This window comes from Manihot esculenta, chromosome 17 (assembly GCF_001659605.2).
Source record: "Manihot esculenta cultivar AM560-2 chromosome 17, M.esculenta_v8, whole genome shotgun sequence".
NCBI lineage: Eukaryota > Viridiplantae > Streptophyta > Magnoliopsida > Malpighiales > Euphorbiaceae > Manihot > Manihot esculenta.
This window is the reverse complement of record NC_035177.2, coordinates 24,880,960-24,908,566: the sequence shown is the minus strand read 5'-3', so window position 1 is coordinate 24,908,566 and position 27,607 is coordinate 24,880,960. Positions and strand designations below refer to the sequence as shown.

General features: G+C 33.0%; 4 protein-coding genes across 8 annotated transcripts; 3 read left to right on the top strand and 1 right to left on the bottom strand.

The window, feature by feature from the left end:
• Nucleotides 1-897: 897 nt before the first annotated feature.
• Nucleotides 898-9,059, top strand: LOC110605366 (glucosidase 2 subunit beta). Its single transcript, XM_021743885.2, has 16 exons — nucleotides 898-1,252; nucleotides 1,398-1,517; nucleotides 1,911-2,006; nucleotides 2,517-2,756; nucleotides 3,088-3,320; nucleotides 4,635-4,727; nucleotides 4,836-4,955; nucleotides 6,108-6,453; nucleotides 6,557-6,661; nucleotides 6,757-6,858; nucleotides 6,943-7,000; nucleotides 7,110-7,178; nucleotides 7,656-7,743; nucleotides 8,285-8,346; nucleotides 8,437-8,488; nucleotides 8,578-9,059. The coding sequence occupies exons 1-16, from the start codon at nucleotides 1,138-1,140 to the stop codon at nucleotides 8,638-8,640; spliced, it is 1,962 nt and encodes a 653-aa protein (XP_021599577.1). The 5' UTR covers nucleotides 898-1,137; the 3' UTR covers nucleotides 8,641-9,059.
• Nucleotides 9,060-11,431: 2,372 nt separating this feature from the next.
• Nucleotides 11,432-15,027, top strand: LOC110605334 (pyruvate kinase, cytosolic isozyme). The gene is made up of 3 exons (XM_021743832.2): nucleotides 11,432-11,987; nucleotides 13,290-13,751; nucleotides 14,007-15,027. The coding sequence occupies exons 1-3, from the start codon at nucleotides 11,745-11,747 to the stop codon at nucleotides 14,817-14,819; spliced, it is 1,518 nt and encodes a 505-aa protein (XP_021599524.1). The 5' UTR covers nucleotides 11,432-11,744; the 3' UTR covers nucleotides 14,820-15,027.
• A 1,220-nt stretch (nucleotides 15,028-16,247) lies between these two features.
• On the bottom strand, nucleotides 16,248-20,497 carry LOC110604575. 4 transcript variants are annotated; one of them, XR_006349131.1, is made up of 6 exons: nucleotides 20,160-20,497; nucleotides 19,756-19,949; nucleotides 19,045-19,366; nucleotides 18,044-18,136; nucleotides 16,631-17,184; nucleotides 16,248-16,557 (listed from the first exon to the last, which is right to left on the bottom strand). XR_006349131.1 is itself a non-coding variant. In XM_043952277.1 (5 exons), exons 1-5 carry the CDS (start codon nucleotides 20,253-20,255, stop codon nucleotides 17,050-17,052), a joined length of 840 nt encoding a protein of 279 aa, XP_043808212.1. In that variant the 5' UTR covers nucleotides 20,256-20,497; the 3' UTR covers nucleotides 16,248-17,049. The 4 variants fall into 4 exon arrangements, 2 of the variants coding, with proteins under 2 accessions (XP_043808212.1, XP_021598497.1); XR_006349132.1 differs by having other exon boundaries at nucleotides 16,650-17,184; XM_043952277.1 differs by having other exon boundaries at nucleotides 16,248-17,184.
• Nucleotides 20,498-22,959: 2,462 nt separating this feature from the next.
• LOC110604587 (glutamate receptor 2.9) lies at nucleotides 22,960-27,140 on the top strand. 2 transcript variants are annotated; one of them, XM_021742823.2, is made up of 5 exons: nucleotides 22,960-23,434; nucleotides 23,540-24,825; nucleotides 25,520-25,826; nucleotides 25,917-26,308; nucleotides 26,399-27,140. In XM_021742823.2, exons 1-5 carry the CDS (start codon nucleotides 23,095-23,097, stop codon nucleotides 26,900-26,902), a joined length of 2,829 nt encoding a protein of 942 aa, XP_021598515.1. In that variant the 5' UTR covers nucleotides 22,960-23,094; the 3' UTR covers nucleotides 26,903-27,140. The 2 variants fall into 2 exon arrangements, with proteins under 2 accessions (XP_021598515.1, XP_021598516.1); XM_021742824.2 differs by having other exon boundaries at nucleotides 22,962-23,434; nucleotides 23,543-24,825.
• Nucleotides 27,141-27,607: the final 467 nt, after the last annotated feature.

Below are 27,607 nucleotides of genomic sequence, written 5' to 3'. Positions count from 1 at the left end.
TTTAAAATTTTTATGTAATTGTTGATCATGTATGAGATTAACCAGGTATTCAGGATGAATGTTTGGTTTGTTACGGGTCCCGGCGGCCTTAAACCGATCTGAATCCTAGCGTCGGTAGCTGTCCGATTTTCGGGTCGTTACACCTCAAAACAAAGCGGTGCACTCTTTTGCTCAAAAAACCAAGAATGATCCAAGTTTTGCAACCAACCTTGTGGATTAGTTTTCCTTTGTTCCGAAGGATATGCCTTCTTAATCTTCTCTATGACAGAAAATAAAAATAATTTACTTGGTAATAATTACTATATACCAAAATCCAACTTATTACTTTTTTTAATATATTCTGTAAATATTTATATAATAAGATTTAAAAGAGAATTGAATAATTTAAATAGAAAAATTGAAATTATTTATATTAATGGATTGAATATAGAAATTATATATATATTTTTATAAATTTCATATTAAATAAATTTGATAACCGTTCAACTTTTTATATTTTGAAACGATGCAGAAGTTTTTATGTTTTAGAGTGAAATTAAATTTTAAAAAAATATATAACATAATTACAGAATAATTACACATAATTAAAGATAAATAAAAAAGATGAAAGAGGAGGGAGATGAGTGTGATTCACATTGTAAACATTATTTTTTATATCAGAACATTAAATTATATTGAAAAAAGAAATAAATTTTAATTTTTAAATAATTACATTAGTTACTATAATTTATTTTTTAAAAAACCAATTTTAAATTAAAAATTATTTTTAGTTATTGCATATTCAAATATAAGAAATGATAAAATTTTTTTAAATTTTTGCAAATTTAATTTTTTATTATATTCTTTTAAATGTCAAAAAATAATAAAAGGTGTAAGAGACAAAAACACGTCGTTTTGATATGAGAAGCCGGAAGCGTCAGCTGCGCTGTGTTCCAAAGCTAGTTTTTCACTGTTCACGTTGTTGTCGATCGTGAATTCGCGAATGACTCGCTCCCACTCTGATTGTCCCTCCATTTTTACTTCTCTTTGAGGTTTAGTTTAGTGGGCAGCTGAGGAATTTGGTCTTGAGCAGTGATGAGCTATTAGATACTAATAATTGATTGTGTTCTTCTGAATATTCAACTAATTTAGCACAAAATGAAAGTTGATACTTCGATATTGATTTATGGACTTGCGCTGGGAGTGTTGTGTATATCTCCAATTGCTAAATCTGCTGTCCCAAAAGACCCATTTCTCGGAATTTCTCCTCAAGGTCACTCAACAGCTATTCTCGTCAACTAAAATTGGCTCTTGTTTATGGTTCTGCTTTAATTTTCTTTATATGGATTTTCTTTTCCTGTTTAATTCTCTTATTTATTTTTATTTTCCGTTGTTTTGTGGATTTTTCGGATGCCCAGATGAGAATTACTACAAGATATCATCAGAGACGATAAAATGTAAAGATGGATCCAAGAAATTCACTAAAGCTCAGCTCAATGATGACTTCTGTGATTGCCCTGATGGTACTGATGAGCCAGGTTGGTTTCTAGAATCTGTGCTTCTTGTTTTTATTGTCCTTGCATTGTTTCATTTTGGTCTTTGTGTAGAGTATTTCTCCTTTTTTTTTTTAGTGGGGTTGCTGCATCTGTTGATTGTTTTGGATTGTCAATAACTGGAGCTATGGATACCGCAGTTCATCAATCATTCTATCAAAATGCTTGTATCTATAGTGTACTTTGGCTGATTGGTTACTATTTTGCATGGAAATTGTAGTTAGTTTCTTCTTGGGGGTTCTATTTTTCGTTTATGCAATGGCCCTCGCTTTATCTCCTTAGTCAATCTTTGCTTGAGTTTTCTTTCTTAAAAAAAAGCCCATTGCAGAGTATTTTTGTTTCTATTTTTGTTAATTATATATGTATTGTTAATTGTAGGCACATCAGCTTGCCCAAGGGGACAATTCTATTGTCGAAATTCAGGACATATTCCTGTTCTATTATTTTCTTCCAGAGTCAATGATGGGATCTGTGGTAAGTGTGATGTTGGCAGTTGGCACCTAGTATATACTTTTTTTCTTTCATATCTGTATTGTTTATCTAGTTCTTTAGAGGAAATTTACTGTTTTTAACTGGCAAATTATCATAAACATGGCTGCTGTATTGAGCGTCATCAGGACGTGGTGCACCTAATGAGGTGACCCAGAGAAATTAGTCAGTCATCTTCATATTTATTGCAAACTAGGTCAAAAGTTTAAAGTTATGGGGCAAATGTGGACAAAGATGAAGAGATTAGTGGCCCAGCACAGAAGAAAGTATAGACACTGCCATTCTATGGCATGTAGAAGATAACTCTATGTATGTTATCTTCTGTTGTGTTGAGTATTGAATGAGAATGAGTAAAAGAAAAAGGAAAATGATAATCTCTCTGGTTATCATTGGTGGAGTTCCCTGCCTCCTTTCTTCTTTCTTATTGCGATGCAAAACAAGGATGCATGTCCTTTATTTTCCTCTTTGTATGTAATTTACTGGCTCAAAGTACAGACTGCTGTGATGGGAGTGATGAATATGATGGGCAAGTTAAATGCCAAAACACATGCTGGGAGGCTGGAAAAGCGGCTAGAGACAAGTTAAGGAAAAAGATTGCAACATATAAGGAGGGAGTTGCTTTGAGAAGGCAGGTAGTTGAACAGGCAAAACAAGCAATTGCCAAAGATGAGGCAGAACTATCAAAGTTAAAAAGTGGGGAGAGGATACTGAAAGGGATAGTTCAACAGCTTAAAGGTATAATTTGGTCCATGTTTTGCCTTTTAACAGGATTTCTTTCTGCTTTATTGATTCCTGCCACTATGTTCATTCCAAGAGTAAGTGGTTTGAGTCGCATTTACTGATAATATGTTAATCTGCCCTGCTAAATGCAATTGAATTGAAATGGTTCCAAATGTATCATGTATTGAATACAGAAGATGTGGACATAATAAACTTAGTTATATTTAATTAGCAGCATGAAATCGTGTATATTCATGTGAAGATATTTGTAAATGTGGTTGTTTGGTATTTGGTAATATAAGGTTAACTACTATGTAAATTGTTTTTTGCTTTTTCTTCCAAATAGAGCATAAAGAACAGATAGAGAAAGCAGAAGAGAAAGAACGTTTACAGAAAGAAAAAGAAGAAAGAGAAAAAATTGAAGCTGAAGGAAAATCTAATAGCGAGAAAAGTAGGGTTGAAGAGGACACTCAGCAAGAAAAAGGAGAGGCCAAGGAGAAAACTGATGTTGGAAATAATCAAGCTGAAAGTGTCAGTGATGATAAAATTGGTGCTCCGGATGATTCACATTTGGATCAGGTGACATTTCCTTTTGATGCTTGACTTTTGCCTACCTTTATAAAACATGTCCATTCATAACCTCTTTAGTCTCGTTCTTATCATATAGTTTGTTAAGGTTGTTTAAGTATTTCCACTTGCAAAATATTCTAAAAGCATAATTTCAAGAAGTCAATTTTTGAATATTTTAACAAGGTTTAGATGAAAATACAATTCATACCCAAATTAATATTTATTGTGGGATACACATAGATGGTTTGAATTGATTGGGCAGATCACAAATGTTCTGGATTGTTTGATATTTTATTCAATGTTTGTAACACTGGAAAAATGGATGAAGTCATTCTACATGAAAATGATATATTGGAACTTCTCTTGCAACTCAACTCGACTAAGGTCATGTTTTTGTAAAACTAATTTAAGCACTAAAAATTAAAGGTTGGATAATTTTATCATTGGAATATTCAAGGGCTAAAAAAGTACTGAACAAATAAATGATAAAATTTTGACATTGTGTCCTATCTTTTTCTATTCATTGAGCATGCTGGATTAATAACTGGAAAAAAGATGCAATTATGGCATGTAATTTCAAAATAATTGATTCTAGCCTATAGTTTAGTTATTGGATGAAATAGTAGTTAAAGAGTCATTAGACCACTTAAACCCGTTTAAATATTTGTAAAATCAATTTACAAATAGACACACATATTCTAATATATTTGATGGCCTTTTATCATTAAGTTCATCCTTTATGGATCCCTCTGTAATGGTCATATTGATAGATAACTTTGCCTGCAATTAAATAGATTTCTATGGCATGGCCCTGATTATGCCTCACGACTTAAGGCTCACACCACAATTGGCTCAAAGTGATAATCAGAAAAAGTTAATGATTTTATTTTTTGTGGTTATTTCCCTTTGCATAATATATTTTATTACAAAAATTCCGAACGCACAGATGTTGAATTTTAGAGACATGTTGAAACATCCCTCAAAAACAGAATTTTTTTCAAAATTGGATAGGAAAATAAAGACAGTACTCTGAATCCTCTTTGGCAAGGTTTTTATAGTTCTCATATGGATCCTAGTGAACGCATTGACAACTTCTGTACACACAGTGTTCTCTGAAAGGTAATCCTCTTTGGCTAGGTTTTTTATAGTTCTCATATGGGTCCCGGTGGGTTGAACACATTGATGACTTTCTGCACACACACGTCATGTGAAAGATATTTCTTCCTCTTAAATGGAGCTTGGTTTAGAATTTAGTGAATTATACAGTGCCATAACTTCAAAGGAGTATAGCTAATATTTCTTAATCTCCATGTCTATTAATAGGATGAGACAGGGGAGCAAGCTGATCACGCAGCTGTTGCTGAAATAGCTGATAGTTCCAAAATTGAAGGGTCATCAGTAAATGAAGTGAAGCAGGTAACAAATGTGCCATGCACTTGTAAATGAATTATGTTTCCCCACTAAAGTGTTGCTATCATAGCTCAGATGTTTGGAACTATGACACGATATTCCCTCTTAATATAGCATGTGGCACAAGTGGAGGACAAGTCCATCTCACCTGAAAGCAAATATGACTCTGCAGTTGTGAGTGAAACTGGTCATGCTTCTGGGCGTGAGGGATCTCATGATCAAACTGCGAAAGTGGTAATTGTTCTCCCAGCAATACAAAGAAAAGAGAGCAGTAAATTGGATTTTTTTTTTCCGTTTCTACTCTTCCATATTGATTGGAACTTGTTTAAGCCTTTACTCTTATTTGACATTCTAACATACTGGGTTCCAAAGTGTTTGGCTCATTTATGATCTCACTTCAGAGGGTGGATTCCTGATATTTTCCTGCTCTTGGATATGTTAGCTTTATCATGTTGATTTATTTGATCACCTTCTATTAGTTTAGGGGTGAACCAGTAATGCTGATAAAACAGCATATTTTAGAAATATTCATTAATGCTACTGTTTTGGGGACACAAACAGGGTGAACCAGTAATGCTGATACAGTATCTTTACAATGTTGTTCTCACCTCTTGTATATATATATTTTTTGGGGGTATATCAACATTCTATAATTATTTATACAATATAATTTAATACATGTAAAGATAAAAACTATAAAAAGAAGATTACATGGGAAAGAGGCAAATGAATGAACTATGGACATGATCTGTAATGACATGTAGTAGTTAGATGTTAGAACTCCATTGTTGAATTTGATCAGTTTCCTTTGCTTTTCCTTTCTTCTCTACCTAGTTTCTCCTTTTCACCTCTTTTTGTTGACTACAGATATTTCAACTTTTTTGCTTGTAATTTTATGTCGTACAAGTAAAATAAAAGGTGTTAAATTTCTATCTTGGGGCAATATTAATTATTTAAAATGAAGTTGTAGTACATCTTCTTTCTAAAACCAGAAAATAAGGTATAGTTGCTTCCTTTTCATCCAATATAGCATTTGTCTCTGCAAACAACGTGCCTAATTTGTTTTCACTTGTGGAAGTGTTTCATTCATGGTGTGTGTTTGTTAGTGTGAATTTATTTGTCTTAGTAATAAATAACTTTGGCGCTATTATTGTAGAGAAGATGGTTTACATTAAAGAATGCAATGCAGATATATAATTGTAAATCTCTTGCCACTATCTTAACGAAAGTTTAACCCTTTCCTAGATTAATTATTTTGTATTCTATTTCTGGAGAAATATTCTCACATTTGGGATGTTTCTTGAATTTTCTCAATGTTCTTGAAATCTGAAAAAATGACATGCCTAAGACTTGATAATAATAGTCTTCCTGTCATGGTACCCACAGGGCAATGATGCATCTGAAAATACTGAAGGTTTGTCAAAGGAAGAGCTGGGCCGCCTTGTTGCTTCTCGTTGGACTGGAGCTTCTGAGAGCCAAACTGAGGGATTTGAAAAGTCTGAGAGACAAATTGAGGGAGTTGACGTTGCAAAGGATAATGACCATAAAGATATGCCAGCAGATATGCGTGATGAGGAATATGATGAGTATGCTTCAGAAATTGATGATGAAACTGGAAAGTATGGTGATGTTGATACAGGAGATGATATAGATGAGACTTATGAAGAGGATGCTCATGATGGTGCTGGTTCCTCATACAAACCTGATCCTGAAGATGAATTAGACTTGTCAGGTTTGCAACTATCTATTCCATATCTTTTTCAGGTCAAATTTGTGTTACAAATATAACGTGTTCTTTTTTCTTTTTAATAATAAAATTTTTAATTATTGTTTAGATATAACCACCCCAAGCAACCCATCTTGGATGGAGAAGATACAACAAACTCTTCGCAGAATTCTGCGAGGTTTTAATTTCTTCCAACCTCCAGTGAACAAATCAGGTACATTGAGCTGTTGGTGTAGTGTCGTAAATCTGGAAGAGTATGTAGAAATCTCAAATCTTGTCCTATGCTATGTCACCTTTTGGTTTCTTCAGAGGCAGCTCGTATACGTAAGGAATATGAAGAGTCCAGCACCAAGTTGTCTAAATTACAGTCAAGGATATCAAGCTTGACGGAGAAGTTAAAACATGATTTTGGTTAGTGCTCGATAGTATCTCTGTATATCTTGCAGCATTTGCCTGCCTGCTTTTATAAGCTGACCATAAAGCTTAATATTGCAGGAACAGGGAAGGAGTTCTATTCATTATATGATCACTGTTTTGAAAGCAAGCAGAACAAGTTAGGAACATTCACTAATTTATATTTTCAATGTACTCTCATTTTGAAAGTAACCTGAACTGTTATCATCCATTTATGTTACATTTTACATTTCAAATTCTTGCTTCAGGTATGTTTACAAAATATGCCCTTTCAAACAAGCTTCACAGGAGGAGGGCTATGCAACAACTCGTTTGGGGTGGGCAACCAACCATGAGATTAATTTTGGTGCTTGTATTATTGGTGTACTGATTTTTCCCTCTATTTTGGTATCATTAGAGCAGCTGAAGTTGGGATCAAGTTATCCAATACCAGTAACATGTTTAGGATCCATCTAGGTGTTCACTCAATTTTTATTTTGTTCTTAAGCTGTTCATTAGTTTAAGAAACTACATCAGCTAGTATCAGTAGAACTGGATGTTCATAGAGGGATAGGACTATCAGATGATCAAATTGTTGATCTACGGCAGCTGCTAATCCTGATGAGTGCATTGAGTCTCTCTCATTCTTCTCCTAATAATTCTCTTGAAAATATCTACTGATATATTTTTCATCCCCTCCCTTCTTTAAGCCATTTCCTTTCTGTCTGAATATCTGTCTCAAATTTACTTATTTTGCATGCATTAACTTCTTGACATAGTAATTTGACTATGCCTTTTGTTTTCTAATTTAATAGGAGTTGGGACAAATTTGAGGATTCATACCGGTTCATGATATTTTCAAATGGTGACAGGTGCTGGAATGGGCCTGATAGAAGTTTAAAGGTACCTTCATTGTTTTGTCTCTGTGAAACATCCAATGATAGAGACGTCTAGACCTCTACTTTAATTTACATAAGTTCTCCTTTAATCGAATTGCTGACATGCTTCCCTTTTCCCCGCATCCCTGTATCTGAAGTAGACTAGAAATGGAAACATATTTGTAGTTCTACTCAGCTGATGGGCTTCAAAGTGCTTCTTTGTAACTCTAGCTCCTTGTTAACTCCAAATCAGGCTAACCATCATGCAACAAGTGATTTCCATTTAGATATTATTTGTCAATTTGTTCACAAGCAATAGAAAAATACAATTGCCTAAGGGGGCATTATTTGGTATACAGTCTTATTTTCTTCTTCGTCTTTGTTTATTTTATTTTATTTTTTCCCTCTTCCTGTTACAAGCATATTTGGAGTAAATTCTACCTTTAACGAGTCCGGCATCACATTTGAACTAAAAGGATGAAACAAGCAACAAATGAAATGGGTTTAAGAAGGAATAGGTTCAATGGCTTTTTCTAAGATCTACAACTTTGCATGTTCTATCATAGGTCAAGCTGCATTGTGGGTTGAAAAATGAGCTTACAGATGTGGATGAACCGAGCCGTTGCGAGTAAGAAACTATCTCATATTTGTCTGCATATGCATGCATGCATACATGCTTGGTCTTGCTGTTCCCAACTCTCTAGTTTTGTCATTGCAGATATGTAGCATTATTATCTACGCCAGCACTTTGCCTGGAAGAAAAGGTTAAGGTACATGTCAGCTATAATAAGAAAAGCTTTTATACTTTTGCCTTGAACTCCAGTAGGTTGATAATTGAATGGATGCTTGAATATTACAGAAATGGGAGGATAAATTAGACTTAATGGACAAAAATCAACCACAGGGCCGTGATGAACTCTAAAACTGCCACCATTGCTTGCAGCAAGCGGTTTTCTAGAGGATGTTAACCGCGTTGACTAATATTGGGACCAGTAGTTCATCTGACCTTGAAACATCTAGAGGTGCAAAATGCAGTCTATCTGGGCAAGTATTTAGAAATTTTGAGCAAATATGTCAAGTGGGCTACTGAATCTTTTTGTGTTCTGGAGCCACTATATGTAATAGTTCTAATTCTTTGAGGGTTAGGAAAATTGACTTGACAGTCGTTAGAAACAGTCCAGCTCATTTAAACTGATTTGGAACCATTGATGCTCTAATACTTATATTAAACTAAATCTTGCAGAGTGATTAAAGCATATGGATAATTGTAGAAAACATTAACATTCCTCTATTGTGGTTCTAGAAACTTCGAGAATTTCTTCCTGAGTTTTCCCATAAAAATTATACTTCTTAAGACTCCTTATTTATTTTCTCAGAGAAATGGTGGAAGATTGGTAATCCTGTGTGCTTCTTGTTCTTTGTGCACCCCAACTGGGAAAAGTAAATATTGTTTATTTTTCTTGTTTTGCTTGTGGGTGACAACTCACCAGGCAAGGAAGCATAACATCAAACCAAAATCCAGCACTAATGACTATCTGCCATTTTCATAGTACAATCTTTTTTTTTTTATTATTCATTGCTATTTCCGTTTCATAAGAATTTTTTTTTCCATATGAGAATTTCAAAGCAATATTAATTTGTATTTTTTATATGTATTCTTATTAATTTTTTAATCATTTAATATTAATATATAAAAAAATCATGACCTATTTTAAATAAATTATTATAAATTTTATTTAAATCAAGGCAGTTATTTTTATTAATTTGAGTGAATAAATTTTAAATGATAAATATTGTAAGATAAAAAGTACTATTAATTTTGTATTGAGAATTATTTGATAATTAATATTTTTTAATTTATAATAATTTTGAACAAAAGTGGTAAATAAAAATGAATAAAAAATGTTAATAAAATAATTAGTTATATTTAATGAACTCTAATAAATATATAATATTACTAATTCATTATTATACTATAATTATTTTGATCATGGAAAATTGTACACCATTATGCAAATATAAGTAAGAGAGAAAAGAAAAGAGCAAGCCGATAGGGCGCGCCATTTTTTGAGGGTTTTCGCTGCTGGTGAGCTCCTCTGCGTTGGGAGAGGATGTCAAACTTTGTATAGTGTTTGTATTTCAATTTCTTTATTGTTTTAAAGTTTTTCTTTGGTAGGTATTTCATCGGTGAGGAATTTTGCTATGCTTCGTCTTGGTTTATTCGGCAATCGTCATCTAGTGATTTTAGTGCCAGAATCACGTGTTTAGCTTATTGAAATGATTCTATAACTATATGAAATTAACATGCGCTGATAAATTTTCAAGGAATGTTGCTGTAGAGTACAATCATCTTGGGTGAATATTTTTTATTTGTATCTTTTTTTTAGTTGTATTTATTTTTGTTTATTTGGTTCGCTGTATGCGACTTGTATGGTCACACTGACAAGAGTGCTGCAAGCTGTGGGTGAAGACTTTGCTTGTTATTGCCGTTTATTGTTTTAGTCAGTGCAACGAGGAATCCGGTGCAGTAGGGGGTGCCATTTAGGCAGCTGAATCTTTGCTGGCATGTTATGGGATGTTCTCTTTGGTTCCAAAGATGTTTATGGGCTGAGCTTTAGATGGGTTGGGTTGTTTGCTTTTGGATTGAACTTTCTCAGTTGATTTTTATGTCCTTTTATCTTCAGCTTAATTTTTTTAGGGCTTTTGTCTCTTTAAATTAAAAAAAGAAAATTCAAATGCTGATCTGGATAAAACTTTTTTCCGAACCATTTGAAGTGCGGAATATCGTAATTCAATCAATTTAAATTATTAATTTAATTATTATATTTTATTAATTATATTTATTTAATTATATATTAAATTAATATAAATATAATTATAAAAATTATATTAATATTATTATTTAATTTATTTATTAATTTATATAATTTATTTAATTATATATTAAATTTATATAAATATAGTTATAAAAAGTATATTAATATTATTATAAAAATTAATTATTTTAATTTATTTACAATATAATATTATACCTTTCATATTTCATTATATATTAAATATTTATAAATTAATTGTAATAAAAATAACAAAATAGAATAATAAACATAAAAAATATTATATTATAAATAAATTAAAATAATTAATCTTTATATTAATATTAATATATTTTTTATAATTATATTTATATTAATTACCTGCGGTGTTCCGCACTTCAAATGAGCGGTAACCACTTTTGCTACTGCAAAGTTAAAAAAAAATAATAAAAAAAACGGAAAATTGATTAAAATTTTATATTTTAATTAAAATATTTAATCTAATAATTAAAGGGCATTCACATATTTAATATGATATTTAAGTAAATCTTATAACTCTCTAATTCTACTCTTAATTTTTATTTTTTATATCCAATCTCTAATTTCCAATTAAAAAAAAATAAATCTAATAACTAGGGAATTATGACCATAGTGATTAGTGACTCATGACCATCTCTAAAAGCCAAAACAAATATCAAAAGACAAATGAAAAGTAAATGACATAATTGTTTTATTTTATTTTATTTTTTTAAAAGTGACAAAACCTTATTTAAATTGATGTATTATTAGTTATGAAATATTTACATATATATAAGAAAATTCAAAATTCAAAATTTATAATTGCAGACCTTCCCATTTTTGGGTTGACCCAACCGCATGAAAACTGCGAGTCGTTTGTTGAAAAGCCAAGGCGCAAACCAAATGCTGCCGCAAAAGATATTGACGCTCTAGAATCCATTGCTCTTACGACTTGTTCCTCAAGGAATATTACTTTCTTCTTTCGTTTATATTTCCTTAAAAATCAAACCTTTCCCTTGCTAAGACCATTCCCCATCTCTTTTCTTTCGCTTTTCCAATCTAGGTTCTCGTATTTTTCTGCTCTCCCCTTCTTCTCATCACCTACACAGCAATCACAATCCAGGTCTTGTTGTTTTCCTCTGTTTTTTTTTTTTCCATTTTAACGAATACATAGCCATATTTGAGCGTTATCAGAATGAACAACAGTGAAGCAGATACTGTTCTAATGGAGAAGAAGCCCAAGACGAAGATTGTTTGCACTCTTGGACCCGCATCCAGATCTGTACCTATGATTGAAAAGCTGTTGAGGGCAGGCATGAACGTTGCTCGCTTCAACTTCTCTCATGGATCTCACGAGTACCACCAGGAAACCCTTGACAATCTCGGGGCCGCGATGGTTAACACTGGTATTCTCTGTGCTGTTATGCTTGATACCAAGGTATATATGTGTGTATCACTTTTTCTTTTTGTTGTGTTTGACTTTTATTTGTTTTTTCATTTTTTTGGCTTCTGGGTTAAGCTATTCATATTACTAGTCGATGCTTCATAGTTCGTATCACTGTTTCTGGTTCGATATTGATTTTTTTCCCATTTCGATTCTGTCACCTGTAGATGTAGCATGCATGTCTTTATTTTGTACTTTCCGCAACTTTTTTTTCCTTTTTAATATGAGCAGCCAGCTATTTTTATATCTGATTCATTTTTATGATTATAGTTTTGATAGATTTTTGGGATTTCTGCGAGGTTGTGTTGTGGATTTCCTGCATGAAACTGGAAATGTCGTGTTCTTTGTTTACACCAGATGCATTTTGTTCTTTTAAGTACCTTGAATAAATCGATTCTATGTTATTTTTTTATCAGTTCTTTATTTGGAGAGGAGTTTTGCTTCTCTGTTTCACCATCCCAAATGCAGAAACTGCCTTTCTTTTGTTATGTCAAATTGCAATTGTGTTTTCTGCTGGAAAATTTTCCTCCGCCCTACCCATTATAAATCAGTTTCTTAGCAAGTGAGAGTTGATTTTGGTAGATCTCTGAGTGAAACAATGATGAAAATAGTTGCACTAACTTTTGATATTGAGTAATCAATTCCTAGTAGAATTGCTATTTACTTGTTGGAATACAGAGTTCAATCGAGAATAAACAGATGCCTCGATACTTCCCTCTGTGTGTGTGTGTGTGTTAAATGTAGTTTGGAGTTATTCTGGCCGATATTTTTAAGTTTGAGGTTGATCAACAGTAAAAAAGTATTTTTCACTTTTATTTTTTTTTTCATCTCAAAGTGCATTTTAACTATTTGTTGAGTAGTTGGTAATCGTGCATTTCTTAGCAGTTCCTAAAGATCATAATCTGAAGAGGTGATTCACAAAATAGGACTGTGTTGTTGGTGGTGATATCAAAGGTTACTGGCTTTGGATTTTGACGTATGCTTGGTGTCTAATAGAGCTGAACAGCTTAGTTCCATTAAGCTGCCCCGAATTAGTTTGGGTTAAGGCTTTTGTTGTTTTTTTCGTTGTTAACTATTGTTGTTGGTAGAAGTAGAATCTAGGAAAGCTATAATGGACAAAGACCAAACAGGAGATACAATTCTAACTCACATATTAGTGCAAATATATCTAAATAAACCATTTTGACCCTCTATAAATACGGAAAAAAAAACATGACCTTCATTTTCTCCATTTCAGGCTCTCTATTTAAAAGCTAGTTTAGTAGATGCTAAAGTTGTTCTATTTGTGCATATCAGGGACCAGAGATTCGAACTGGGTTCTTGAAGGATGGCAAACCCATCCATCTTAAACAGGGCCAAGAAATCACTATATCTACTGACTACAGTATAAAAGGTGATGAGAATATGATTTGCATGAGCTACAAAAAGTTGGCTGTGGATGTCCAGCCTGGGATGGTTATACTTTGTGCAGATGGCACAATTTCATTTACAGTTTTATCATGTGACATTGGAGCGGGTTTGGTTCAATGTCGGTGTGAGAACTCTGCAGTTCTTGGTGAGAGGAAAAATGTTAATCTTCCTGGAGTAATAGTGGATCTTCCAACTTTGACAGAGAAGGACAAGGAAGATATTTTGAAGTGGGGAATTCCCAATCAAATTGACATGATTGCTCTATCTTTTGTACGAAAGGGCTCAGATCTCGTGCAAGTAAGGAAGTTGCTCGGGGAACATGCTAAGGATATCCTTCTCATGTCAAAGGTATGTCAGTTATATTGTTGAAGTGCTTTGATTTTGTTGGTGTTATTGCATAATTGCATGTAGTGAGAAATTAGAACCAAGCATTTAATTGAATGGTTGCTTTAAACTTTGTGTTACTTTGAATGGCTTGAGCATGAATTTGTTGTTATCAAGCTTATTGGAGGCGGAACTTACATGTTTTTGGAAAATTTTGAATTAACTACTATGAATTGCTTCATTGCAATCTAAATGTTTACTTTAACATCAATATGTTAGGTTGAAAACCAAGAAGGGGTTGCAAATTTTGATGATATCCTAGCAAATTCAGATGCATTTATGGTTGCACGTGGTGACCTTGGAATGGAAATTCCCATTGAAAAGATTTTTCTAGCACAGAAAGTGATGATCTACAAGTGTAATATTCAAGGAAAACCAGTTGTTACTGCAACCCAGATGTTGGAGTCCATGATCAAGTCACCCCGACCAACTAGAGCTGAAGCCACTGATGTTGCCAATGCAGTTCTTGATGGTTCTGACTGTGTGATGCTGAGTGGTGAAACAGCAGCTGGAGCATATCCAGAAATGGCTGTTCGGACTATGGCAAAAATATGTGTAGAAGCAGAAAACACCCTTGATTATGGAGATGTCTTCAAAAGAATCATGGAACACTCACCTGTGCCCATGAGCCCATTGGAGAGTCTGGCATCCTCTGCTGTCAGAACAGCCAATTCAGCAAAAGCATCTCTTATATTGGTGTTAACCAGGGGAGGAAGTACTGCAAAACTGGTGGCTAAATACAGGCCTGGCATGCCTATTTTATCTGTGGTTGTACCTGAGATTAAAACTGATTCCTTTGATTGGTCTTGCAGTAATGAAGCTCCTGCAAGACATAGCCTTATTTTTCGTGGATTGGTACCTGTTTTATATGCAGGATCTGCTAGGGCTTCTCATGCAGAGACAACAGAGGAAGCTTTGGATTTTGCTATTCAACATGCCAAGGCAAAAGGATTATGCAAGCCTGGAGATTCTGTTGTGGCTTTGCACCGAGTTGGAACTGCATCCATAATCAAGATTATAACAGTGAAGTGATGATTTTATCAGAAAACTTTCAAGTTCCAGTTTCTTGCTTCTCATTAATCAGAGGATGAAGGAAAGATGTTGCTGATTATGTGGGCTTATTTTTCTCCTTTTAGTTCCCCTTTTCCCTTGTATTTCGCCTGTTTGCAAATGAACCCAAATTGTCAGCAGTACCATTTTGATGGGAAATATATTGTTGCTTCCATTTTTTATTGTAGAATTAACGGCCTGTGCTGAGACGTATTCTAGCGAGCGAGATTTATACTTTCGGGATTACAAATTTTGTTGTGCAAGAATCAGTCATTTTTTGGCTCTTTCAATGTGCCATTCGAGAGGCTGCATTTTCAGATTCTAACATCTTTCATTTACTCTGAAGGTGCAAACAACTTTGAAATGTCACCCTATGGCAAAAATTATTAAATAAATAGGCAGTGTTTGCCCTTCTAGCCAGCCAGTGATCTTGGAAAAAGAAATCCTACCAAACACGTAGTCTAAGAAAACTAAACGATGGACTTGGAGTTTTGGACATTTGCAAATTACATAGATGCTGAATTCAATACCTTCTGGAAGAAAACGATGTTTTCAACTTTGTTGGAGCCTAAGAAAACCAAGTTGCTTTCATTTCATCAAACCGAAAAAATTATGCATTATTAAAAGACTGCAATATACTAATGTATATAAGACTCCAAAGATAACATTCATAATATTAAAAATAGGCATAACCTATTACAGCAAATAAAGGTTTAAATAAAAAAAATTCCAAAAATAATACAATAAGCCTAAGGCCCACCCCAGGAACCCTGTTCCAGAAACACTATCAGAAGAACACTGCGTCTTTTTCCCTCTCTCCCTTTTTTTTTTTTTTAAATTGCTAAGTACTCAAATCAATTTATTTCAATAAGTAATTACAAAATCATTAAATATCTTTTATAATTATTTTATGTTTAATTTATTTGATTTATAATTTATTCATTTTTATCATAGAATAAACCCTTTTTTTCAAAACCTCAATAATGGTTATTAAGCAAGTAAATTTTATGGTATAAAAAATTATAAAATAAAATTAAATGTAAGATGATAGTTTATTATTATTATTATTATTATTATTATTATTATTATTATTATTAATTTAATTATTATCTAATTCATCAAATTTACCATTGAATACATTTTAAATAAAAAAACTAATAAAAATAATTCTTTTAAATAATTTAAGATTCATAAATGAGTTGAATTTAAATCAAACTCACGAGTTTGATAAGCAAGCTAGATGTGAATCAAGGTTAAGCAAGTCTAAGCATAATAAAATCTAAAAATGCTGAACTCAAACTTTAAATTCCCCCCCCCAAAAAAAAAAGGAACTTAGAGGTAGAATTCAAGCTTTAGGAAAATTTAAGGACCAGCATAAGCACTCCTTTACATTCACCTGCAACTCCCAAATTGGAGCAAACACCAATTTAATCCAAACTATTCTCATTCAATTTAATCAAATATCAGGTTTAAAAAATGAAAAGAAAGAAAGAAAGAAAAAAAAAAAAGAATAAGCATCGAGGAAAACTGACTCAAGAGTTTGTAATCTAAAAAGGGTATGATCAAATTTCAGAAACTCTTCAAAACAAGAATGTCAATGACATTTGGACCCAGAGATAAACAGGCCAATTTGAGTGCACCAAATGCCAAACTGAACAGTCTGCCTGCATGATAGGTTTACATATTTTGAGATTGCACCAAATTCAGAGCTTCGACAGACCTGCACATAGCATCCTCGGCTTAATATTGCATAATGCTCACTCAAATAGCAAAAATGGCAAAAATGGCAGAACCTCGATATTACTGTCATACTCTTGCAGAGACTGAACATGCATTTCTTGTAACTCGGAGATTGGAAGCTATCATCTTGGGGAAAATGTCAAGAACAAAAACTGTACAAGTACCATTCCTGTACACGACTGGCCTCATCAAAGAATTCATCCTCGAAATGGTAACACTATGGGGAGTGACTTCAAAAACCTGATATTTCAGAAATACGAGAATCTAATTCAGACGGTCTGAGGCTCGCCTGTGGCATTTTCCTCCTGCAAGGGCTAAACTAGTTAGAAGCAATGCATGCATTAGAAATAATACCAGACTAATGAAGATGCTGTGAAAATTCCCAGTGACAGCCAACAATTTAATACATTATGTTGACACTTATTAATCAATGTGGAAACCCATTAATGACTATTGAATCGCAGTTAATTAACTAGAATGATGACTTTAAATCCATTTCCTTTTGCAAAAGCAGCAGCAGACTATCTGAAGTTGAAACTCCAAAGTCCATAATACTGACACAAATGGTCCTCTCAAACCCATAATCACCATTTAGGAGCCTGGAGATCTAAGAAAAACATAATATAAACACCAGTAAAATTGTATTAATGCAACGTCACATATCAGCACGGAATCATTGCTATAACTAACAGTCATCATAAACATCCAACTGATCATATTCAAAAGAATGGTGTATTCAGCCATATGCTGATGCAATCAAGAGGAACCTAGAATTGCTACTTCAACAAAATATTATTTGCACATAAATATGTCACAGCATGCATTGACTAAAACACATTATTTTTTCTTTAAAAAAAAAAAACACACCAGGCTTATCTTCTTCCATCCCCCTTCCCTGCCCATAAAACAAACCCAAAAATACAAACATCTTGAGATAGGATAAGGAGATTATTGAATGCCACAAACTGAAAGAAGCTCTTTTTATCTTAATTACATGAAAATAAACCAACAAGAAAGACTTCCTTACTGAATAAGCAAATGCCTGATCATATTAATAACAACAGATTGAAAGCATTTATCTTTTTACATTTTGAATTTGTAAGAAACCCCAATTATCGACAGCATGACCACAGGTTTCACTGGAATGGTTAAATGTATATATATTAGAGCAATGCAGAAAGAACCAACAGTAACAAAAAAAAACAATACCAGCATGTATTCAAGCAATGAAAGAATGCAACAGAAAACCCAAGATAAACTAGTCAAGTGAAAACAAGAAATTCCATTTCCATCTTATTTATTTAAAAAATGTTCTATTTCAAGTTTTTGACTTTGGAAACCCACTTCATCTTTAAAATGAGAATTGATTTCTTCTAATCCATTTAAATAAAGAAGGGGCATGCCTCTAGAATTAAATGAAACATAAGATAAATTCAGAGATACAGAAAACTCTCACAGATACTTACATCTATTGTCTGGAAAGATCTACCCATGGACACCTTCAACTGAGAAATTTCAGCACTAGAAGTGGACCCATTGTCAATACTGGAACTTTGATCCTACAAAAATAAATAAATAAATAATAGTATCATACAAAACCATATCAAATTACTGATCCCTTGAAATATAAGAAACAAGATCATGTGGATTCCATGAAATCAAATGCATGGGAAAGCAATGAACTTCAATAACTATACAAATACTGGATATGATCTATATTAATGCAGATATCTACAAACACAAAGTTGTAAATATTTCAATCAGTGTCATAATATGTACAAATATGCTTATATTTCACCTTATTTGTAAGTTTTCTCTACAATTTACAATTGCACTAGGAAAAGTCATCAACTCGCAAATACACTTATATCGATATTACAGAAATCTACAACTTCAGTTGAGTATTCAATTTGGCCAATGTGAACATGTGAGAGAGGCTTCAAGTAGAAAAAACAAAATAGTAACAATCAGTTTGATTCAGTACAAGGAAATAAGGCAGCTCTGTTCTTCACGTTCAGATGGCAAGAAAAGTCAAGAAAGGATGCTTCTCTTCATTTTTTAATTTACCATCACTTGTGGTAAAAATTTATTGGAAATGTGGGTTTCACATTCTGTTTTGTCCCAGACTCTCCTAATCCAAGTTAAATGGATCATTCTGGTCCCATAATGGGTGAAATGTCAACTTCCTCCTTCCTACCTTCAGTGCATTTCCATCCAAACAAATAGAAGGAAGGTTGCCTTTTCCTTCCTATCTTATCCCTCCCACTATTTCTTTCCTTCAGCCTTTCCCTCAAACCAAAAACAGTTTCATTGGTTTGTCTTTGGCAAGTTAATAGCAAATTTCAGGAGAATTTGAAGTATCTAAACAAAAGTATGAGCCCAAAATTATTCATAGCCAAAAGCAAACTAGTGAAAGCATCCAGAGCATGCTAACTGCGCAAAGATTACAAGTAACTTTACAACATACCAAATGTAGGTATCCATTGTTCCGACCATCTTCAAACAGTGGTGAGTAATAAGCTGGATAATAAACGGAGCCCCCTAAAGCAACATCAGAATCTGAGCTTTCTCTTGCTGCAGCTGGAGTTACAGGACTGAGGAAGCTATTTCTTAAATCAAAATCTGCTTCTCGAGGACCACTGCTTTCTACATAGGAAACTCCCAATCTGTAAATCTGAATCCACAACAATGAGGATGACAACCTCACAGAAAATCCAACAATTTGCATCGCTAAGGTGAGTTTCACTGAAAAGATAAAGAACATCCCATACTTCTCTGAAGAAATGTTCCTGCAGACAAGAATAATGCTTTCAGTTAATAGATTAGAAATCACGACCTATTATTGCATGATTCATAAATTTAAGGGAAAACAAAATGAACTAAAGGGTTGCACTCCTACATAATTTCTGCATTGGATAATTAATTCAATAAAATAAATCCTATCTGAACGTATGACCCTCAACAAATCAAATAAATAAATCAGGATGCCAATATTGATGCCCTATGAATACGAACTGGTGATGAAATTCTTTGAAGTTAATAAATTTTTAACAAGATGAACGATCCCAAGAAACACTTAACAGCGGTTATAACTAATGAAACACTACCAATAAAAGAAAGCAAATAGCATATAAAACAAGGAAAGTAAATTTTTAGAAAAAAAAAAAGAAAGAATTACCAAATGTCACGAGCGAAAAGAATGAACCAAGAAATATCAAGCAGAATAGAACAAAAGAGAAGAACGGCGTAGGTCCGACCCAAACTCTGACTGCTACTCTCTATAGCGACCAGCGCAAACAAAGCAATTCCCAAATTGACGAGCAACACACCGTTGTACGATGCCCCAAGTGATCCAATCAACGCGCAGCCAATCTGTCAATGACAAATCAAATTCATTCCAGAATAAATTAAACCCAATTACAACAATAATGATTATAATTAGAGTTAATATCCGTGACATCAAAAAGAAAACCTCAAATTACAAATAATGCATTGAAATAAAGAGAAAGAAAGCAAGATTCATGTCAAATTAAAAAGAAGAAGAAGAAGAAGAAGAAGAAGAAGAGAGCAAGATTTTGTTACCTGAATGTAAATGAGGATGACAGCCAAGTATTGTAGCCTATCATAATCGCGAAGCCAATTCTGAATTTGATCTTTTAATACACCACACAACATCATACGACCTGAACCTCCTCAGTAATACCAATAAGAAAATCAATCACTTTCTTTGATTTTCTTTCCCTTTCTTTTGATTCCAAACAAACAAAAGAAAATCAGAAGAAGAGATCGAAACTGGCGGGACTACAATCACAGACTTTATACTCGTTAGATGCTTAACTCACTAATCAATCAAGAATACAACTCAAAGAACTGTCCGTTAATGGTTTAGAAGTTGGATAGGCCTCTCCTGTAAAGCCATTGCCACGTACTCGTCACGTGATGTAATCTCCAGGATTAATATTGTTTAGGCGCCTTTCATATTTTTTTTAATAATTACTTTATTTTTAAATACCGCGATAAATTCATTAAATTAAATTTTAAAAGATATCAAGTTGAATGTATAATTTTCATTTTTTTATTAAAAAAAGTTTATAATTAAATAAATTTATTAATTAATCATTTAATATTAGTTCAATTTTTTTTAAAAAAATTATTAATTAACTTTTTTATTATTTTATTCATATTATAATATTTAATTTAATTGATATAAAAAACTCTTATTTTTTAATATTTAATAAAAAATTAATAAAATTATTAATTAATAAATTTTTTAATTTATTTTTTAAAATTTATAGACTAATTTTATAAATTTCTTCGAATTAAATAATATTTTTTCTTAGAAAATCATTTTTTTTATAGTTTATATTATTATATTAGACCTCAATAATCTAATGGTGAATTACATCTACTTTGTGAAATAAACAAAGTTAATGCAAAACACTCCAATTATTTTTAAATTTTAATAAATAAGAGATGATTAAGGGTTCATTTAATTTATGAAAAATATTTTTCAGATTAATATTTTTATACTTTATAAAGTTTTTGACACCAACAAAAATTAAACTTATTTAATTTTAAAATAAAAATATAGAATTTAATTCAATTTATATTAAAAAATATTTATATAATTTAAGATAGCGTGACATTTATTAGAAAAATAATTTTTCTCAATAATTATTGTCGCACACATTGAACGTTTTGAGTTTTGACTATTAGGTGTGAGAAGTGAGGAGCATATGCTTGTCACGCTTGCACTGTAGCATTAGCATATGCTGTATCGTTTTATTTATTTTATTTGTTTTTTTGAATTTTGATAAACAGCCTCCGCCCACTTGATCATAGAAGGCTGTATTAACGTTTACGTTACCTGGGCTTAAACCCCTCTGGAAGTCAATGGGATGGTTTGTGATTTGGGTCTATTGCGGCTCGAATTTTCTAAAAAATTATTGAATTTAATTTTCGAATTAAGTATTGGATTATATTCTGAAATTGAAAAATTGAAAAAGGTCATCTCCAGATGGAAAATTGAAAAAGGTAATCTCCGGATGGAAAAAATAATGGCTGGATAGTTCCTACCAAGCCTGAAAATCGAGAAGTTTTATAATGGAATAATTTTTCCTAAAACTCAGGCTTGGATATTTCTGAAGACTATCAACTGGCAAATGTACGGGCCTTGATCTACAGGACGATCATATTCTGAATCTTGGAGAGACGACCTAATTCTGAATTTAGAGGATTCTTTGGAGCAAGATCGTACGTTGCTCTTGCATGGTTTATCTATGATGGAGGAAGTGATTCTTCGAGTGTTCCTACAGTCTCCTCTCCACCTGAGATCGAAGCTGTAAATATTCCTAATAAAATTCATCAAGAGATTCTTCAGGAATTCTGATTAACAAGCATTGAGATCAATAATTCACTCCCTTGAAAAGTCCACTTCCTGCATGAAGAGAGTTTTGACAGGTGCCAACAAGATAGTTGTTTAAATGCTCGAAAGGAAAGGGTAAGCCCAAGAAGTGCAAATCTGAAAAGCCTTACCTTGCTACAGACAGGAATCTTCCGAATGAATGAATTGCATCATGCTAGATCTGCAGTAACGCCACCTCTCTCGCCATCACAAGGAAGTTGCTGTCACGCATCAATTTGGTAAGATCTTGGCTTAATTTTCGATGGTGACGATGGAGTAACTTTTGAATGATTAGCTGATCAAACTCCTATCTCTTTTGACGTTTCGACATTGTGCTAGAGTTTGCCTCTTTGGTGATAATTTGAGCTCAATGCAATGTGTTCTGTTTTTTCCTTTTCATTCTCACAATGTATTTTTTTTTAAGTAACATATATATCTATATATTCATGTAAGTTAAACAAAATTCAATTTTACAATTTCTTTTTTTAGTTTTATCTCTAATACTTAATTAAAATTTCATTGATTTTTTTACCCATACGTATATCTTTCATAATTGTTAGATTCCATGTTGGAATTTTTTGAATATGGATGGATTCTATTCGGCTGTTTCTATCGAGAATGTTGTTTTTAAAATCTAGGTGCTGTTACTATAAGTTTTGAAAAATTTCTTGCTTATACCTTTATACAATAAAAAATTATTAATTTAAACTTAAATATAACACTTGCTTTAAATTAAAATATAATCTATTTATTAAATATATATATATAATAATTAAATTCGACCTTATATAAAAATCAACCTAATATTTTTTAATTGAAATATTTCTACTCATATAATAATTTTATATAAATTCTAATATCAATAATTAAATTAGTGGCAATAAAATTGAGTCTCGCCTTTAAGATTTGACATTGACTTTGTCCCATCAAAGACCAATTCTAAGATGAGAAATGAATGACGCGTAGATTCCAGGAACGAACCACGACTTTGGCAATATGCGCTCCATAATTTCTAGGCGCCTTCTTTCTTTGCTGCACTATAACAGACTCTTCATAATAATCATATAGAAAATCTTATACCCATTTTCGTATCTCAATAGTTTTCCTAACACAATGGTCATGGGAATTTTTATTTGCTTTCAAGTAAAAGGTTATCGAGTTCCTCTCCCATTCATTTCATCCAACTCAGTTTCAAAACTTTGGCATATTTTACTTGTGCTTATTATTACCTCCTTCTTCCTCTTCCTCCACTGTGAAGCCGACGCCATCAATGGCAATTACAAGCAGGTTACGAGCATTGTTGCAATCATTGATCTTAATTCAAGAATAGGGAAAGAAGAGAAGACTGCCATTGATGTAGCTGTTCTAAACTTCAACAATGGCTCAAATGATCACAATATATCTGTTTACTACCATGACCACCAAAGCAATCCCCTCCACACTGCTCAAGCTGGTAATTTTTATGCTTTTATTGCATTTCATGATAATTAATGCTACATATATACTTCTACTTCAGTAACCATTTGTGTTAATGGGGCTAATGAAAATAAGTTGGTAGCAGCTGAAAGTTTTATTAAAGACAAGGGAGGAGTCAAAGCAATTTTGGGCATGATGAAATGGGAGGAGGCAGCTTTAGTTGCTGATATTGGAAGCAAAGCTCAAGTTCCGGTTCTTTCATTTGCTGCACCTGCCATAACACCACCTTCAACACCTACCCGTTGGCCTTTCTTGGTCCGGATGGTTTATAATGCTTCTGTACAAATGAGATGTATTGCAGAACTTACTCGCGCTTATAGTTGGAGACGGGTTGTAGTAGTTTACGAAGATAATACTTATGGTGGTGATTCTGGGGAGTTGACACTTCTTTCTCAGGCTTTACAGGAAGTTGGTTCAGAGATAGAGCACCGATTGGTTCTTCCACCATTTGCCGTAGTATCTGATCCGAAAGAAGCTGTTAAAGAGGAACTAAGAAAGCTCCAAGAAATCAAATCTCGGGTTTTTATTGTTCTTCAAACATCATTACCTTTGGTCATCCATTTGTTTAGAGAAGCTAAGGAGATGGGGATGGTGGGGAAAGACACAGTATGGATCCTCAGAGATACTGTTACTAGTTCCCTGGACTCAGTTAACACCTCTGTCATTTACTCTATGGAAGGAGCTCTAGGAATTAAGAGCTACTATTCTGACAGTAGCAGTGCCTACAAAAGCTTCCATGCTCAATTTCGGCAAATTTTCAGGTCCGAATACCCAGAAGAAGACAACTCGGAGCCAGGATTTTATGCTCTGAGAGCATATGATAGCATTTCAACTATCGTAAAGGCCATGGAGAGGATGTCTAGCAACAGTAGTAGTAGTCCAAAGGAATTCTTGAATAATATATTATCAAGCAATTTCACTGGTCTTAGTGGTCAGATCAGTTTCAAAGCAGGCGAGTTAATGCATACTCCTAAACTGAGGATTGTAAACGTGGTCGGAAAGAGATATAAGGAGATAGACTTCTGGTTGCCTGGGTATGGATTCTCGGAAAGCAATGAAAATAAAGAACATCAAAACGGTGGTGGGGCAATGCGACTGCAACGTCCAGTGAATTGGCCTGGAGACTTAAATCGGATTCCAAAAGGCTGGGCAATGCCTTCAAATACAAGACCCATGAGAATTGGCGTTCCAGGGAGAACCTCATTCCAGAGGTTTGTGAGAGTAGTGAATGAAAGTGAAAACCTCTATGATGGTTTTTGCATTGAACTTTTCCATAAAGTGTTACCGCTTTTGGATTATGATCTGCCTTACATATTTGAACCCTACAACGGCACTTATGACGATCTGGTGAATCTCGTATATAACAAGGTATTTAAGTCTCCTTACCCATCTTTGATATTGTGCCTTCCTGTTTTTCTTTTCATTTCAGTTTGATAGGGTTCGAAATTCACAATGGTAACCACTTATTAGTTTGACACTTTAGGCTTATTGGACGATAACTTTTAAACCAGTAGTGTTTTGATTAAATCAAAATATTATTGAATTATGAAATGATATTTTTTTTAATTTTTAGCTAATTATTAACAGAACAATTATTAGCTACTAAAATAACTAGTATTAACTAAGAGTGACTTTCTAATCATGAATTGCATGAGAATAATTATATATATTTCATAAATAAGCTTTAGTTTGGTGGTATTGAATTGAAATGATTTCAAGGCTGTAAATAGATGGAAGCTAATTATACTAAAAAATACATTATTATTTATTTATTTTCCTTAATTTAACTAATACTATAAGAACGGTCTAGATCTGAAGGAATATTTTGAAAGGGAATGATATATTCCTGTGGTCATCTCTATGCATTAATTGCATGCTTGTGACAGCTCTGCAGAATTTTCCTGTAATTTGACTTGGTCATCCAATGAATTGAAGCCAAATTGCTTTGATTTCTATAGATTGTGAATTTGTGCATGATATGCTTCGTTGTATTAATTAGTTCATGGACTATTTAAGCGTTTCTGACTGATTCTCGCTTGTCTTGTGCATAAATCAATTCAAGACTTATGATGCCGTCGTCGGTGATGTAACCATACTAGCTGACAGGGCAGATAAAGTGGAATTCACTCAGCCATATGCAGAATCAGGCTTGTCGATGATAGTTCCTCTTAAGTTTGAAGAGTCAGCTTGGATGTTTATGAAGCCTTTCACTTGGCAAATGTGGGTGGTCACTGGTGCAATCTTGATCTACACAATGTTCATAGTTTGGTTCCTGGAGCACCAATCTAATCCTGAATTTAAAGGTCCATTGAAGAATCAGATTGGCACTGCAGTTTCCTTCACTTTCTCTTCTCTCTTTTTTGCTCACAGTAAGCAACAAAAATACTCATCTTTGTCCTATATTTACTTTCATCAATTTTCCATCTTTATAAGACACGATGGTTTTTTTTTTTTTCCAGGAGAGAAAATTTACGGCAATCTCACTCGGGTGGTGTTGGTAGTGTGGCTATTTGTTGTGTTGATCTTAAACTCGAGCTACACTGCTAGTCTTACTTCAATGCTTACCATCCAACGGCTGCGGCCAAATGTTACTGATATTGATTGGTTAAGAAGAAACAACTTACCAGTTGGCTGTGATGGAGATTCATTTGTGAGGGATTACCTGAAGAAAGTGTTGAAGTTCAATAATGTCAGGAATGTTACTAGCGAATACAATTACGAAAGTGAATTCCAAAGTAGAGAAATATATGCTGCCTTTCTTGAACTCCCTTATCAGAAAGTCTTCATCAGCCATTACTGCAAGCAATATGCTTCAAACACACCCACCTACAGATTTGGAGGATTAGGCTTTGTAAGTGTTTGCTTTTATCCAGAACTCAATCAAGAGATTACATTGTGCTTTGCACTAACGAGAAATTCTTTTCATTCTGCATTGGTTTAGGCGTTTCAGAAGGGTTCCCCAATGGCAAGTGACTTTTCCAAAGCTATATTGAGGTTGTCGGAAAATGGAGAGCTGGTAAAATTGGAAAACAAATGGTTTGCTCATTCACAAGAGTGTTCCAGCACTACGACTGAGAATGAAACTGAAAGCTTGGGCCTAAAAAACTTCTGGGTTCTCTTCGTAATATCTGGTGCAACTTCTACCATTTGTTTCCTGTTATTTCTGATTCACTTGGTGAACAAGTACTGGCATTATGAAAAGGCAGAGGGAGCTGGCAATGCAACTCCAAGCGAGAAGAGTAGTGTTTGGAGGAAGACAGTTACTCTTGCTAAGTATATCTATCAAGGAGAAACTGCTATTCCTGTAAACTCTCCTGCTTTTTCTCCGTCACCTGATTTCCATGAATGGATCTCTTCTAGGTGGGAATCTTCCAGTCCCTGTGATAATCTGGCGAGTCTTCCAGCCTCCTCCTCTCCACCTGAAATTGATGTTATTAATTTGTAAATTCTTCCGGAGAAACTTAAGGCCACCTTATTATCACCCGCTGAGATTAATTCAGACACAGAAATTTAAGCAGCTAAGCCAGACGTTTTAAGGAATCAGTGGACCATGGAGACTAATTGCTGTATCACTAAACCGAAATTCATTCTTCAGTTTATGCACAAAAATAGAGACTTTATATGTCGTTTACAATAGTTATTTTCACCTTGATATGCCCCCCGAAAAATAACATAGTTCTGTATATATTTTAATTGGCTATTAGATAAAAAAAATTATAAGATTTAGATTAATTTATATTTATATTTTAAATTTTAAATTTTAAATAATAAAATTTCATAATTTATCAATTGCTGTCAATAAAAATAAATTGAACTTAAAAAATTTAATACTAAATTATAATATAGTCCTTAAAAATTTTTTTATTAGTAATATAGTCTCTTAATTTTAATTTTTATGTTAAAAGTAAAACATATTTTATATTTATCGTATATAATAATAATAATAATATATGTAATAAATATTTATTAACAAATCATATTATATAAAATATCTTATATAAATCTTATATATTAAAGTATTTTATTAAATATTTATTCTCAACACTATTGCAAATTAAGAAAATATTATTTGTATATGAAAAATTTTACTTCATATTTATAATATTAAAATAAAATAAAATATATTTTAGACTATAAAATTTTATTTTAT

Bases quoted from the DNA above. Each gene is read 5' to 3' on its own strand.
- LOC110605366 (XM_021743885.2), top strand. From the start codon at position 1,138: ATGAAAGTTGATACTTCGATATTGATTTATGGACTTGCGCTGGGAGTG. The intron at 6,454-6,556 runs GTTTGCAACTAT...ATTATTGTTTAG, and splicing joins AGATGAATTAGACTTGTCAG to ATATAACCACCCCAAGCAAC. The intron at 8,347-8,436 runs GTAAGAAACTAT...TTGTCATTGCAG, and splicing joins GATGAACCGAGCCGTTGCGA to ATATGTAGCATTATTATCTA.
- LOC110605334 (XM_021743832.2), top strand. From the start codon at position 11,745: ATGAACAACAGTGAAGCAGATACTGTTCTAATGGAGAAGAAGCCCAAG. The intron at 11,988-13,289 runs GTATATATGTGT...TGTGCATATCAG, and splicing joins CTGTTATGCTTGATACCAAG to GGACCAGAGATTCGAACTGG. The intron at 13,752-14,006 runs GTATGTCAGTTA...TCAATATGTTAG, and splicing joins ATATCCTTCTCATGTCAAAG to GTTGAAAACCAAGAAGGGGT.
- LOC110604575 (XM_043952277.1), bottom strand. From the start codon at position 20,255: ATGATGTTGTGTGGTGTATTAAAAGATCAAATTCAGAATTGGCTTCGC. The intron at 19,950-20,159 runs GTAACAAAATCT...TGTCATTGACAG, and splicing joins TCATCCTCATTTACATTCAG to ATTGGCTGCGCGTTGATTGG. The intron at 18,137-19,044 runs GTATGTTGTAAA...TTATTTTTGTAG, and splicing joins ACAATGGATACCTACATTTG to GATCAAAGTTCCAGTATTGA.
- LOC110604587 (XM_021742823.2), top strand. From the start codon at position 23,095: ATGGTCATGGGAATTTTTATTTGCTTTCAAGTAAAAGGTTATCGAGTT. The intron at 23,435-23,539 runs GTAATTTTTATG...ATAAGTTGGTAG, and splicing joins CCTCCACACTGCTCAAGCTG to CAGCTGAAAGTTTTATTAAA. The intron at 24,826-25,519 runs GTATTTAAGTCT...AATCAATTCAAG, and splicing joins TGAATCTCGTATATAACAAG to ACTTATGATGCCGTCGTCGG.